The 14,100-nt window shown below is 45.1% G+C and overlaps 1 protein-coding gene and 1 pseudogene across 1 annotated transcript; one reads left to right on the forward strand and one right to left on the reverse strand.

Moving 5' to 3' along the window:
* Positions 1-2,915: 2,915 nt before the first annotated feature.
* On the reverse strand, positions 2,916-7,606 carry LOC147429836 (pentatricopeptide repeat-containing protein At3g09040, mitochondrial-like). Its single transcript, XM_086496048.1, has 2 exons — positions 7,153-7,606; positions 2,916-7,055 (listed from the first exon to the last, which is right to left on the reverse strand). The coding sequence occupies exon 2, from the start codon at positions 7,010-7,012 to the stop codon at positions 4,502-4,504; it is 2,511 nt and encodes an 836-aa protein (XP_086352174.1). The 5' UTR covers positions 7,013-7,055; positions 7,153-7,606; the 3' UTR covers positions 2,916-4,501.
* A 1,606-nt stretch (positions 7,607-9,212) lies between these two features.
* LOC147429837 (uncharacterized) lies at positions 9,213-10,803 on the forward strand (annotated as a pseudogene).
* The last annotated feature ends 3,297 nt before the right edge of the window (positions 10,804-14,100 follow it).

Consider the following 14,100-nt stretch of genomic DNA (forward strand, 5'->3'; position numbering starts at 1 on the left):
CTAGGCCGTACCCTTTCTAAGCATATTCTACAACAATAAGTTTGTCAAGAGACTCCATCCAAGAGGCAAACCTCCTCAAACACTTTCTTGTGATTTCTAGTGTACGCCACATTCGTCATCCAAGACATTGACAAGCACCAGGTTTCTTTTCAACAACCCCTAAACAACTAACTACATAATCTCAAGTTCTTATGCCCATATCAGCATCTTGCCTAATCCACATGCCATCAAGATACAAGCATAGGTGATTTATTTTGGAGAGATGCCCTCGCTTTGCATCCATGGAAAGCAACCCATAGCTTTTTGGTCATAACCTTGTTGGGCATATCTTGGAAGTAGTGTGTGTCAAGAGACTACATGCCAGAGATGATCCTCCTTAACCAATTTTTGTTCTAGACCACATTTGGCATAAGTCATTTAAGGCATTGCACATCACTCTTCAACAACTCCTAACTAATTATGTTATCTTTGATCCTTATGCCCATATCAACATCTCGACTAATGCCACATGTTGTCCAATTGAGTCTAAAAGATCAGGTATTCAATTACATAGAGAAAATAAATACATAATAACAATGTTGTTGTAGCTTATAAATTTGTCCATAAAACCATTATAAATTGCAATCATAGGCATGATCCGAACATAAAAATTGTTGCATACTTGAATTTCCATACACCAATGCAACTATCTTGAAGTGTATATATTATAAAAAGGAAGCCTTGAGGTTTCAAGTGGTGGCATTCCCAAGCATCCTCAAATTGAAGACCCATATATATCTCAAGGCATTTTATGTGCAAGGATCTCCCTTGAGCTACAAGCCTTCAGCCACTCGATTCAAGGTGAGGGGGAGGATGATTAGATGTGTGTGTGTGTGTGTGTGTGTGTGTGTGTGTGTGTGTGTGTGTGTGTGTGTGTGTGTGTGTGTGTGTGTGTGTGTGTGTGTGTGTGTGTGTGTGTATATTTGTCTTCAATGAGCTTTCCATGTACATAGGTTGATGAAGAAAATTCTACACTGGCGAGATAAGTGTCAACAAGCAGATGCAAGAATTCAAGCACTTGATAGGTGAGGGGGAGTGTCATTAGGATGACCACCTACCCCGAGAGCTAATGGGATGATGTCTACACTAGGTTAAGACATAATATGTAGGGGACATGAATATTTGCAAGCTTCAATTTAATCCAATGAATGATGGCAATAAGAGCCCTCTGAGGACACTAGCAAAACGACCCAGCTGAGATGTAGCATTTACAAGGGTGTTTGTGCAATCTTTTGAAGGTGAAGCTTGTCAAGTGGAGGTCACAAATAGCTATGTTGGATGCGGTCCCTTAAAGAGATGGCAACATGCAGAGGGCCTACAAGTGTCATTTTTAGAGAGAGACTCAGAGACTATATATAGATTGACCTCATATCTACCTCAGACGCTCAAATGTGCTCTTGTCACACCCTGCACATGAGTCCCCAAAGGTTAACATCGACTACGAGGAGTGGACATGGAAATAAAAAATTAGAACCTGAAGAGAGGGAGCTTGTTGTTTCTATAAATTCTCTCTCCTTCTTTTTCGAGGATTTCCATTTATTAAGAAATGGGAAAAATTCACAAGCTGTTTGGGTTTGAAAGGCCCAATTAGTGCTTCCGATCCAAGTGGGTGTGGCGCGTGGGTGTAGGCCTAGACTGTAGAGTCTAGACGCACGCTAGAGCTCCTTGCATGGTGACCCTACCAAGAGAAATTTATGTGGATTTCGCTCTATTGCATAGGGAACACCGCTCATAGGGATGGAGGCCCCACCACTCCACGCTATTTATCTGCGAGATACACTCACGTGCTCGTATACGACAACTACTGGCAATGCGAGGCCCAGGACAGGCGATGGGCGTACGGGGTCCCGACTCCTGAGAGCCTCTGCCCTCCCTTCCCTTTAACACTTTTTGTTGCAACAGCATGCTAGTAGTAGTGTTAGAAAAAAACCAAGGTCTAGTGTATTTTAATTATAAAATCCCGATTAGATTTTGAGCTTGCCTTTAAGAGAACCGACAAATTTGCACAAGTCTTAGTGTAATTACCGGCAAAAGCTTCAAATTTTGACCGAAAACCGAGAGAATTTCAAGTTTTCTGTTATTTTGATCGGTTAGAAAAATGTTTTTTTCTAGCCCTGAAATTTTAATTTTAATTGTACTACTACTCATGTGCAGTCTGGAGAGGCCAGGCTCGGGCAAGCACCACCCTCAACATCTAGCCTATAGCCTAGCCCACAAGCCACGCCATCCTCTCTAGCCTAAGAGACCCTGCATATAGCTAGCCATATCTCCGGCCCCGCCCCCAGAAAAAAAATCCAGAAAAACCCAACACGCAGTCCCTCAGGACTAAGTGGCACGGGCATGGGAGGGTGGGATCTACAACGGGGGCATTGTGGGCCGTAGATCCCAGTGGCGGCGCCGAAAGTAATCTAGGGTACCCTAGTTTACTTCTTAATTATAAAAAGTAAATTAAGGTACCCTACATTACTTTCGGTTGTCGCCCTTGTGCATACATGTTATAAGTAAATTAGGGTCCCCACGTTTCACAACGCGCACATGACGTAGTGGTTAGGGTGTGCGCCTCTCATGGGTGAGATCATAGGTTCAAAACCCACGTGTTTAATTTCAAAACTCGGGTACCCTAGATTACTTTTGTAAAAAGTAATCTAGGGTACCCGCATTCCATATCTACGGCCCACAGTCCCTTGGCCGTAGATCCCACCCTCCCATGCTCGTGCCACTTAGTCCTGAGACACACAGTCCCCTCTCTGCATCATCTCTCGAATCAAAGCCGCACATCTTTCTATCACATGGGGCCTACTCCTATCATACATTCATTCCCTTCCAACATCAAGTTCCCTCTCATCAACAACCAAAATGGACGTCCAACTAGTTCTTCCCTTTTTCTTCTTCTAAACTCTTCTTAAGCTAAGCCTCTTCCAACACCGCAACACACACACACACACCCTTTTTTTTTCCAGAACGTTATATTTGTTCGAAGTGTGATGTAAACGCCCTCGCTTCTTGGGGCACCACATCGCCGCCAATAGTGCTCCGCTGCTTACACCAGCCAGCGATTTTCGCTTCCTACCAATCTTGTGCAATCTCTAGCACCTGCACAGAATATGCATGATCAGCTCAGCTCTACGTACTTGAATTTCTAATTGATTGAGAAGTATAGATTCACATTAGCATGAATGTGACGACGTCGGATAAGGATTGCGCTTGAGAGGCTAGGGAGCCCAAAATGCAAACCATGAGATCATCACACAAGCGATCCAACACACAACCTCGATCCCTGCTCATCACCATCATCATGCAGGTGCAGCTTCAGCTTGTGATCATTATTATACGCTACAAATAGACTGATTGTTTGAGGATTGACCGGTGTTGTTGGGAGCCCATCTACAACCTTACACTTCCGTTCATCTCGTCCCATAGTCCTGGTCCTTCTTCTTCTTCACTTTTATGGTGAATAAGGGGAGCGGCCGGGCTTGCCCCGCCCGACTCCGAAAACAAAACAAAAAACCAATGGAGACTGTATGTGACATCTCGCTGATGCTGATTCATGCACTCAAGGGATAGTTTGAGACGTTTCAGGGAAGCTTTGATTGTATGCAGAAGCGCCATGAGAACTTTTTGCAACTTTGGCAACCAGGGCCTTCTTTACCATGGCTCATGGGGTGCCTAGATGGCAATGTTGCCCACTAGTGTTGTGGTTTCCTTCTCTCATATCTTAATTTAGGTGTCATCATACATATCTTACTTTTCATTGTGAAAGTCTCCTCACATTTTGATGTAGCCCTCTCTAGTAGGGGTAGGTTGTAGCCCATTGGGCAATTTTCTTGACTAATGGAAGGATCTTTTTCTTGGGGGAAAAAAAGAAATGGAAGCTGACACTTCATTTTCAATGGTTGGAGGGGAAGATATCCTTTACCAAGGGTATCTGCAAAAGTTCATCATGTGAACTTGGAGCAGATAAGAAAAATTGATAAAGGTCCATCCATGGTTGCACATGGACCACATTAACTTGTAAATTTCCTTGACTTCCCATGTGAAATTCAGTTTCTTCAAAATGGGACTGAATGCTCCAGTTTGCAACAAAGAAATCTGCTTTATCAGTATTCACTTCAAATGGGGTATGTAGACGAGGCAAATACATTGAGAGACTAGATTCCTCTGAGCATTTTTATCAAGTAAAGCAATGCATTGTACGCTAGCTCCAATTTTGCATTCAAGCACAATTCCAATCTATATGACTAGTACCAACATCGAGATACTACCATCTAGTAATTTTTAACATTTCTGGCTTGATGTGTGAGCTGCTTGCTTGCCCCTTGTGTTTGTTTCATCCATATTTGGGCAGCACTTGAGTGACAGGCTTTGTGAATTGGAAATTCAACCATTTAGAAGTGGACCCCCTCTGGTTTGATTTAAGACATCTTATCATGAATGTCAGTGTCCTGCGTAATGCCACATGCCTTCAAGATGTAAGCATAGCCTTCAAGATGAAAGTATAGGTGACTGAATTTGGAGAGATACACTCACTCTGCATCTGCTGAAAACAGCCCAGTGCTTCCTGGCCCTGCCCTTGTTTGGCATATCCTGTAATCAGTGCATTCCAAGAGTCCACATTCCGGACAGGAAGCTCCTCAAGCACTCTTTGTGCTTTCAGAAGTGCACCACATTTAGCGAACATGTCAATCAAGGCGTTGCCAAGCACGGCATCTTTTTTCAACAGCCCTTGACTAACAATATCATTGTGAATTTTAGTGCCCATAACAGTATCTTGAGTAGAGCCGCATGCCTTCAAGATGCACGCGTAGGTAATTGCATCTGGAGAGAGGCCCTCGTTTTGCATCCTCTGAAAACAGCCGAGAGCTTCCCGGCCTTGCCCCTGTTGTGTGTATCCTGTGATCAATGCATTCCAAGAGATAACATCCCACACACAAATCCCCTCTAGCGCTTTTTGTGCTTTCTGAAATGCACCACATTTGGCATACATGTCGACCAAGGCATTGCCAAGCACAACATTTTTTTGCAATAGCCCCTGACTAAGAATATCATCGTGAATTTTTGTGCCCATATCAGTATCTTGCGTAGAGCCACATGCCTTCAAGATGCAGACGTAGGTGATTGCATCTGGAGATAGGCCCTCGCTTTTCATCCGCTGAAAACAGCCTAGAGCTTCCCGGCCCTGCCCCTGTTGCGCATATCCCGCAATCAATGCATTCCATGAGACGACGTCCCAGACAGAAAGCTCTTCAAGCAGTTTTTGTGCTTTCTGCAGAGCACCGCATTTGGCGTACATGTTGACCAAGGCATTTCCAAGCATGACATCTTTTTGCAACAGCCCCTGACTGACAATATCATTGTGAACTTTTATGCCCATATTAGCATCTTGGATAGAGCCACATGCCTTCAAGATGCATGTGTAGGTGATTACATCTAGAGAGAGGCCCTCGCTTTGCATCCGCTGTAAACAGTCCAGAGCTTCCCTATCTTGCCCCTGTTGGGCATATCCCGCAATCAATACGTTCCACGAGACAATGTCACGGACAGAAAGCTCCTCAAGCACTCTTTGTGCTTTCAGAAGTAAACCACATTTCGCATACATGTCGACCAAGGCATTGCCAAGCACGACATCTTTTTTCAACATCCCGTGACTAACAATATCAGCGTGAATTTTTGTGCCCATATCAGCATCTTGCGTAGAGCCACATGCCTTCAAGATGCACGCATAGGTGACTGCATCTGGAGAGAGGCCCTCACTTTGCATTTGCTGAAAACAGCCTAGAGCTTCCTGGGAGTGCCCCTGTTGCGTGTGTCCAGCGATCAATCCATTCCAAGAGTTCACATTCTGGACAGGAAGCTCCTCGAGCACTTTCTGTGCTTTCTGGAGTGCACCACATTTGGCATACATATCGACCAAGGCATTCCCAAGAACGACATTTTTTTGCAATAGCCCCTGAGTAACAATATCATCGTGAATTTTTACGCCCATATCAGCATCTTCCATAGAGCCACATGCCTTCAAGATGCACGCGTAGGTGATTGCATTTGGAGAGACACCCTCGCTTCGCATTTGCTGAAAACAGCTGAAAGCTTTCTTGCCTTGCTCCTGTTGTACGTATCCTGCAATCAATGCACTCCAAGAGACGACATCCCGGACGCGAAGCTCCTCAAGCAGTCTTTGTGCTTTTTGAAGTAAACCACATTTCGCATACATGTCAACCAAGGCAGTGCCAAGCACGACATCTTTTTTCAGCAACCCCTGACTAACAATATCAGCGTGAATTTTTATACCCATATTAGCATCTTGAGTAGAGCCACATGCCTTCAAGATGCACACGTAGGTGATTGCATCTGGAGAGAGACCCTCCCTTTGCATCCACTGAAAACAGCCTAGAGCTTTCTGGCCCTCCTCCTGTTGCACGTATCCCGCAATCAGTGCATTCCAAGAGACGACGTTCCGAACAGGAAGCTCCTCAAGCACTTTTTCTGCTTTCCAGAGAGAACCACATTTGGCATACATATCGACCAAGGCATTCCCAAGCACGACATCTTTTTGCAACAGCCCCTGACTAACAATATCATCGTGAACTTTTGTGCCCAGATCAACATCTTGCATAGAGCCACATGCCTTCAAGATGCACGCATAGGTGGTTGCATCTGGAAAGAGGCCCTCACTTTGCATCTGCTGAAAACAGTCCAGTGCTTCCTGGCCCTGCCCCTGTTGGGCATATCCTGCAATCAGTGCATTCCAAGAGACAACATCCCGCACAGGAAGCTCGTCAAAGACTTGTTGCGCCAAGACAGGTGCACCACACTTGAAATACATACTGACCAACATGTTCCCTAAGTGTGCGTTCTTCTCAAGTAACCCACTCTCGCGAATATCAGCATGTATCCTACTGCCTTGATACAAATCCTTCTTCTTAACACAGTCTTTAATTGAGCTCACAAATAAAAGACTCGTTCTCTTCCTCTCCATGTTTGCTTTGTGCAGCCTTTATTGCTGCTTTCTTGGAGGTGCCCTGTGAACACAAAACCAGTAATGCTGAGAGAGAGAGAGAGCGAGAGAGAGAGATTTGTGTGTATGTGTCGTGCACAAAAACAGTGATTCTTACACACCGTTCCATAAAGGCGACCCCCATCGCACGTCTCTTCTGCTATGAGGGTGGGCTCCCAGCTGCGACGCTACACGCCTCATATGTATTTTCTTGGCAGCTCCAGGTGCGAAGACTGGGTTGTTTGCCCCTTTTCACTGCAGAGCTCTACGGTCTCCTCTTTTCATGCCAGAGCTTCCATTTGTTTATCCTGCCACGCTATAAGCTCTTCCATCTTCTCCACCTTCCTCGTCTGTGGTGTTTGTGCTTCGTTGTCTCCAAGCTATACGGTGAAGCTGGCATCGTAGGCCTCTGTGTCGGATCCATTTCAAAACTCAATCTATTTGTGGGAATCTGCAGCAGATACCGTTTCTGATTGACGAGAGCACAACTTGAAGAGGGGATAAAACCATATGGGTGAAGGTCTAGTTGTTGGCACTGCCTGCGTGCACATAGACGTGGTGCCTATCAAATACTGCACACATTTTTTACTGAAGTTAGCTTATTTTTCTCTCTCTCTCTCTCACTCTCTAACAGTAAGCAGTGCCGCCTTTTGTGTGTTAGTGTCACCCTTGTTTGACATGTGTCCCTCAAAGAATCTCAGGACTATTTACCTGGGATTGTGACAAGTCCATTTGATGGCATCGACGGTGCGTAAGTCGGGCGTAGGGAGCGAGGGCATCTCGATCGGACACGTGGCGAATTGCATGGTGGTGCGGGGTTACCCGTTGCAAGACGTAAACTCGGGCGCGTCGGGGGGCTGCGGAGTATCGACGTGGCGGGGTGACGAGGCGGGCCATGGTGGACGAGGCGGGGGATGATGACGGGGCTGGGTTCCACGTCATGCAATTTCAAAAATACATGATTGGGGGCTGCGGAGGTGATTACACCGTGGTACTACGAAGGTTCTCCATGCATGCTCCGCAGGGACGCGTAGGAAGAGCCTCCAGGGACTGCCATTGCCAAGCCTCAGATTGCTAGGCAAAGCTGCATTCGCACCTAAGCACCTCCATGTTGTAGAGCAATGGGGCTTGTGGGCTCTTGCAAGCCTTCTCTCCCCCTCTTCCGAATGGCACGATTACAAGCAAGTAGAGAAAGTGATGCTGCACCTCTCCCCCTCCTCTTCTAAAAGAGCTCGCCACTTCTAGGCCTCTATCCCCCTGCTCTGGATTCACAAGCTGCATTCGTCGTCAAGAATCGACATCTCTTCACAGCCACCCACAGTTGAGCTCTTTCATTGTAAATTCGAGCAAATTAGGGTATTACAGTGAAAAAATGGGAGAAATGGTGGGCTATCAGTAGGACAGAGGATTTTCTTGTCATGGCTTCATGATTGGATAGTTGGGGAGAGGTGGAAAAGTCTTTGTAAACCCAGGCAAGACAGGGAATAAGGGTGACAATGGAAGGGATGGCTTGTCATTGGGATTTGAATGAACTCCCAATCATTGAGCAACAGCCACAGTGGATAGACTCTTCAAACGAGATGCTTGGGCGAACGGGGACAAATGGGGCCTCTTGGACTTGAGAAAATGGGGAAGAATCCAAGCATCATTACACACGGTCACTGATGAAGATGGTGATATGTATCTTGTCAATAGCAGTGGAAAGAGAATTCCATGCATAGAAGATTGGGAAAGGATTGTGGTTTTATGCCACACAAGTGAACATCTTGATTGGACCACAACCAGCACAACAATCGCAAAAGCATGGTGCACCAACATTAGGATGCATGGTATTTCACTTGAATTTGCAAATGAGGTCCATGACCTTTGCTCTTGTGCTACAGTTTCAACTTTGGAGGATGGACATAGGTAGACACGAGATGTGACACAGTGCCTGGGTTTACATGATAGGGGTGAGAGTGCTAGCAAGAGTGAAGTGTGTATTGAGCAGCACACAGTGAGTTTTGCTAATGTTCAAAAAACATTAGATAGTGTAGTTGTCAACCACAAAGCTAGATTGGTTAGACTAAATTGGGCAGTACAAATAGAATGGAAATTTGTGTGCCATCGATGGGGCGACGAGCAAAGAAACGGCCAAGAGCGTCGGTGACTTTGCACATCCAAGAAGTGTGGATGTCCCTTCATGGTTTCTGTGGTTTTTCCAAGACATGACACAGAGAAGGTCACCATACGGATATTTGGAGGTCACAAAGGGCATGTTCCAAGGTCGCGGAGTGACCTATATCACCTTCTTGTGCATCCTATGGTGAAGAAGCAATGCATGGAGGATTTGTTTGATGTCGGTACATGTCGCCATGTTGCAAGGATGAGTGTACCTAAAGAAGCCGTCCACATCAACATTGCATCTCTTGTAGAGCAAGTATTCTATAGATTCTTCATGATTCCAAAGAAAATCCAGATGATGTCCTACAAATTGTGCATCGAAGGTAGTGACCTTTTCGTGGTTTTACTTTTTGTGAACTGAAATGCAGTTGGGTTTACACTTGACCAGGTTTATATGTTGCCTGTTTGGGTTTATACTTACCTATGTTAACCATATTCATTGTTGTAGGAAGGCTTGGAAGTGACGATTGGTCATCAATGTACAAGGAGGCTCTTAAGTTGAAAGAGCAAAACAAGGTGTTAAATTGTTAGCCCTACAACCCCGATGCACTTGAGGAGACAAACCGACCCTTCATTCTAGTTATTCAAGACGATTGGATGCTTCGCATGTGTATGCATTTCTCAAGCAATAGTTCCTGGGAAATAGACTCAACCTTCAAGACAAATGTATTTGGAATGCCCCTGTATGCAGCAGTGGTACCAAATCAGCATGGTGTTGGCTTACCTATGTGGTTCATGTTATGCACACGTGATGTAGGAACTAGCCAAGAAAAAGTCGCCTTGAAGGTTACTTTGAAACTGGTCTTCCAAAGAATAAACAACATCCACCCAAAGGTGTTGGTGATTGAGAAGTGCATCACTTCACTACAAGCCATCAAGAAAGTGGTTGATGCCAATCCATTTTAGTGAGAAGTGGGTGAAAATGGTAGTATCACCCAAGTTGCATGCATTGTGCTAGTATGTTGGTTCCACACAAAGAAGGCTTGAGTGGAGCATTTACTTCCGCAAGTGCGTCCAAAGTCTTTCTTATGTTTCTTCGCCTCTCCATTTTCCATGCTTATGATTGCCTCCCCCACTCCTCACATGTTCTTGCAGGTCCCCAAGGAAATCCGCAACCATGTGTATGGTGCAATGGAGAGTATGATGCAATGCTCGACGGAGACTCAAAGTACTGAGAACTCCTTCGGGAATGCTCGGAGCATAATAACATTCTAAGATATATTAGCAATGGATGGGCTGCAAAGACATGCACTTGGCGTCGATTGTGGCCAAAGTTTGTCCGGCTCTTCCCTCATGGGCATGTTGACACCACGAACTTGGTGGAGAGACTTTGGCAGCACATAAAGTACACCTTGTTGGATGCACGGATCAATAGATCATCCCTGGACTTGTTGCATGCCCTTATTAGTGATTCAATCACAGGGACGCAGATGGGTGGTACTGCTGTGGAGTTCTTTAGACAAAAATAGGAGGTAATGCCCCTCTGTTTTTTGTTTGCCACGATTTACCTTTTTCCATTGCCTGGGTTTACATTTGGAGTAATAGTGTCTTTATACTGCATTCTGAGCAATTGTGTCCTTCTTTTATACTTGCATGGGTTTACATTCTGAGTAACTGTGTCCTTGGTTTAGTTCCTTGTATGGGTTTACACTCTAACTGTATCTTTATCCTGCATTCTGGATAACTGTGTCTTTGGTTTATGTCCTTGCCTAGGTTTACAAACTAACTGAGTCTTTATACTACCTTTCCTTTTGTAGTTGACTCAAGTAAACACAACATGTATGGGAATGAAAGGGGCAAACGAAAGGCTTGCTAGGTAAAGAACAAATGCTTTGTAGATATGTAAGTGACCCATCAACCGTCGAAGTGATTGAGGAAGAGGCCTTCCTTTTCAAGGTGTTGAGTATGTCATGCCACGAGATCTGGTATCATGTCAACTTGCAATCCTCTTATTGTGATTCTGCAGATTGGGTAAGCATGTGCAAGCACCTATATGTCATGCCACTAATAGTAAGAGACTTCTTTCCTCATCTGTGCCATATTCTCCCAACTGTTGACACGGCTAGGGAAATGGCGATGGAGAATACACAAGAGGACATTGGCTCCATACTTGAAGGGCCCGATGAGACTCCCAATGACGTGGTCATGCAACGTTCCCTTTTGTCGCATATCCTCAACCAATGCATTGAAGATTTGAATAGTGTTTTGAATGAGATTGAGAAATGTATCCCATCTTGTGATGAGATGTAGGTACAATCATTGATAGGGCAGGTACGATCATCTTATTCATTTATTTCAAATGAAAGGGCTCTCAAGGAGATCAAATTGCCAGAGAAGGGAAGCATTTCGCAAATTTAGGGGCATGTGATAGTCACCCGACTCGGGCATAGACAACGTAGAGTTGTAAATGATGAGACAATCACAACAGTTCCCATTCAACCCTCAAGAGTAATGGGCAGGCTCATAAAGAAACGTCAAAGGGGCCAAAAGCGAGTGCGCTTTGCAAAGAGAAATCAAGTGTATTGCCATCATTGTTGCACCAAGACCTTCTTGGTGGATCAAAGTGTGGACTCATGCCAAACATGCCAAGCGTATTGCCACTTACTTCACGACATGGGTCACACGTGACACGTGATGATTTAATTGGTCGGAGAGTAGTCTTGTACAAGGACTCCAACTCTCATGAATGCCTCATTGCATCAGTGTCATGTGGCTCAAACGAGGATGAAGAGCGTCCTTTTACACTAACCTTGGCCACTGGACATAGCATTGAGAATGTGACACCTCAGCAGCAGTTGTTGTACTGGATAGGATTTGCTAGTATCACTGTGACACTTGAATAAAATGCCATCTTGAGTACCGATTGCCTTTCAGAAAGTTGAATTGTAGACCACATTGTGTCCAAGAATCTCCATTCATGAATTGTAAACACATCATGCCCAAGAACTCCTAGATAACGATCTTTGAAACACATCATATCCATAATCCGGCCAACAACAATGAACTGGTACACTCATCCATAGTATTTTAGATACGTCTGATTGGTTCCTTGCCAGATGCGTGTGCCTTGAACTTCGACCCACGGGTTCAAGCACTGATAACTTGAACTCCAACACAAGGGTCCAAATTATTTGTAGGGAGCACTGTTTTCCCCTCTCTGTCAAGCACAAGCCTCTCCCTGGCTGAAGCTAGTGGCGAAAATGGTATTCGGTTGACTAGAAGGCAGGAACCCTTGCTAGTCACCACACCAGAAGACTCTTTGTTGTCCTTCCCTGAGGCATTATCACTGCTTTCCTCATAATGCTTGCCTTATTTTAATGCTCCTTGAAGGCGAGCGTACCTATTGTTGGGATCCCTCATAGGACGGGACTCCAAGCCATCGACAATATCCCATAATCGTTTTCACGTGAACCAGAGGAACATAAAAAAGTTCCAATGGGAGTAGTTATCGCCGTTCAATTTGTCATTGGTGCTCGAACAAAAGAGGGGGGCATGTTGAAATTGCAAGATCTGGGAGTGCTACATTGTTCCTTCTCGCACTCCAAAAAGTGGCCGCAAAGTCCAAGCTACTTACCTAATTTTGCAAACGGGATCTTCGAAGTGCACACACCAAGTTGCCAAGACAATCGCTCGGAGGTTCACCTCTGTGCCCAAAGTGCATTGACAAACCCGCATTCAACAACGTTTTAAAATGCTAGGGGAAGGAGAGGAATTTGGGGTCGCTGACGAGAGGATGAAGATGTCCCCGTCATGGGGAAGGAAGACGTCATTACCAAGGCGTGTTTTAGAACACTGACAAAAACGTCAAGCGTTGGGCAAGAGGTGTCGTCAACGGCATGCAGTGTGTAACATTTTAAAGCACTAGCACTGCGTGGGCTCAATAGGCAGGACAAGGATGCAACAACAGAAAATGCCAAGGGCAACGACTAGACAACGTTTTAGAACGTTGATGGGGGGGAGGAGGGAGGCACCGGTGGCAAGGTAGAGGATGTTAATTGTCTTCATGGCTTCTCAACATACTAGTTGCTCCACCAAGGCTCTGATACCATGTTAGAGGTGACGATGAGAAGCGTTCAAACACACACACACACACACACACACACACACACACACACCTCAAGCGTAGGCCGAAGCCTTCCCGCTTCTCCTTCGCGATGAAGTACCTGCAAACACACACACAAACACGAGACAACAATTTGTATGGAGAATCCACAATAGATACATGTCGCTCTTGCGCGGGAAAAGTGGCTTCCGTGCTTCACAATCTCACGATCTCTTGCGTCTTCTAGCGGTAGAGTCTTCTCTTGCTAGTGTTGGCAACTCCTCTTCTGAGTGAGGGCATGTGGTGCTTTTATAGCTCCTTGGCCACAGCAGGAATAGCTGAGCAAAGGTTGGCGGCGTAGAGATCGCATCAATTTTATTTATTTTTGTTCTACAGAGAGAATTTACTGGCTGGTTTTGTTGCTTTATTCTGTAAGTGGTTGCCCACTTATTAAGTGGGCGGCTGGCATATTTTAAAATTGGTCTGAACCTACCCAAAACTCAATAAAACCTTCGAAGTTAAAAAAAATGCTTTTCACGGCACTTTCACGGCACTTTCGAGGCGTCCCTGGATGCAACCACATGCACAAATGCAATGCAGACAGAGAGACTACTCGAAAAACTGGTTAAAATATTTTGCTTTTTAAGAAAAGATTCTCAGGACCCATCTTTATTCTTGTGCTTGCGTCTTTAGGTGTATTCTTCTTTCCAGTTCGGATTTCCTCTCGACTATGGATATCCCCTTTTCGATGCACCTGTCACCCACCTTGTGACGCATCAGGAATACACATCACCTAGTCCTTTCCTACCGAACTTACAGTACAATCCCCTTCACGATGCTCTATGTCACCCATCCTATGACACAT

The sequence above is a fragment of the Adiantum capillus-veneris genome, chromosome 22 (genome assembly GCF_014529385.1).
Source record: "Adiantum capillus-veneris isolate H3 chromosome 22, ASM1452938v2, whole genome shotgun sequence".
NCBI lineage: Eukaryota > Viridiplantae > Streptophyta > Polypodiopsida > Polypodiales > Pteridaceae > Adiantum > Adiantum capillus-veneris.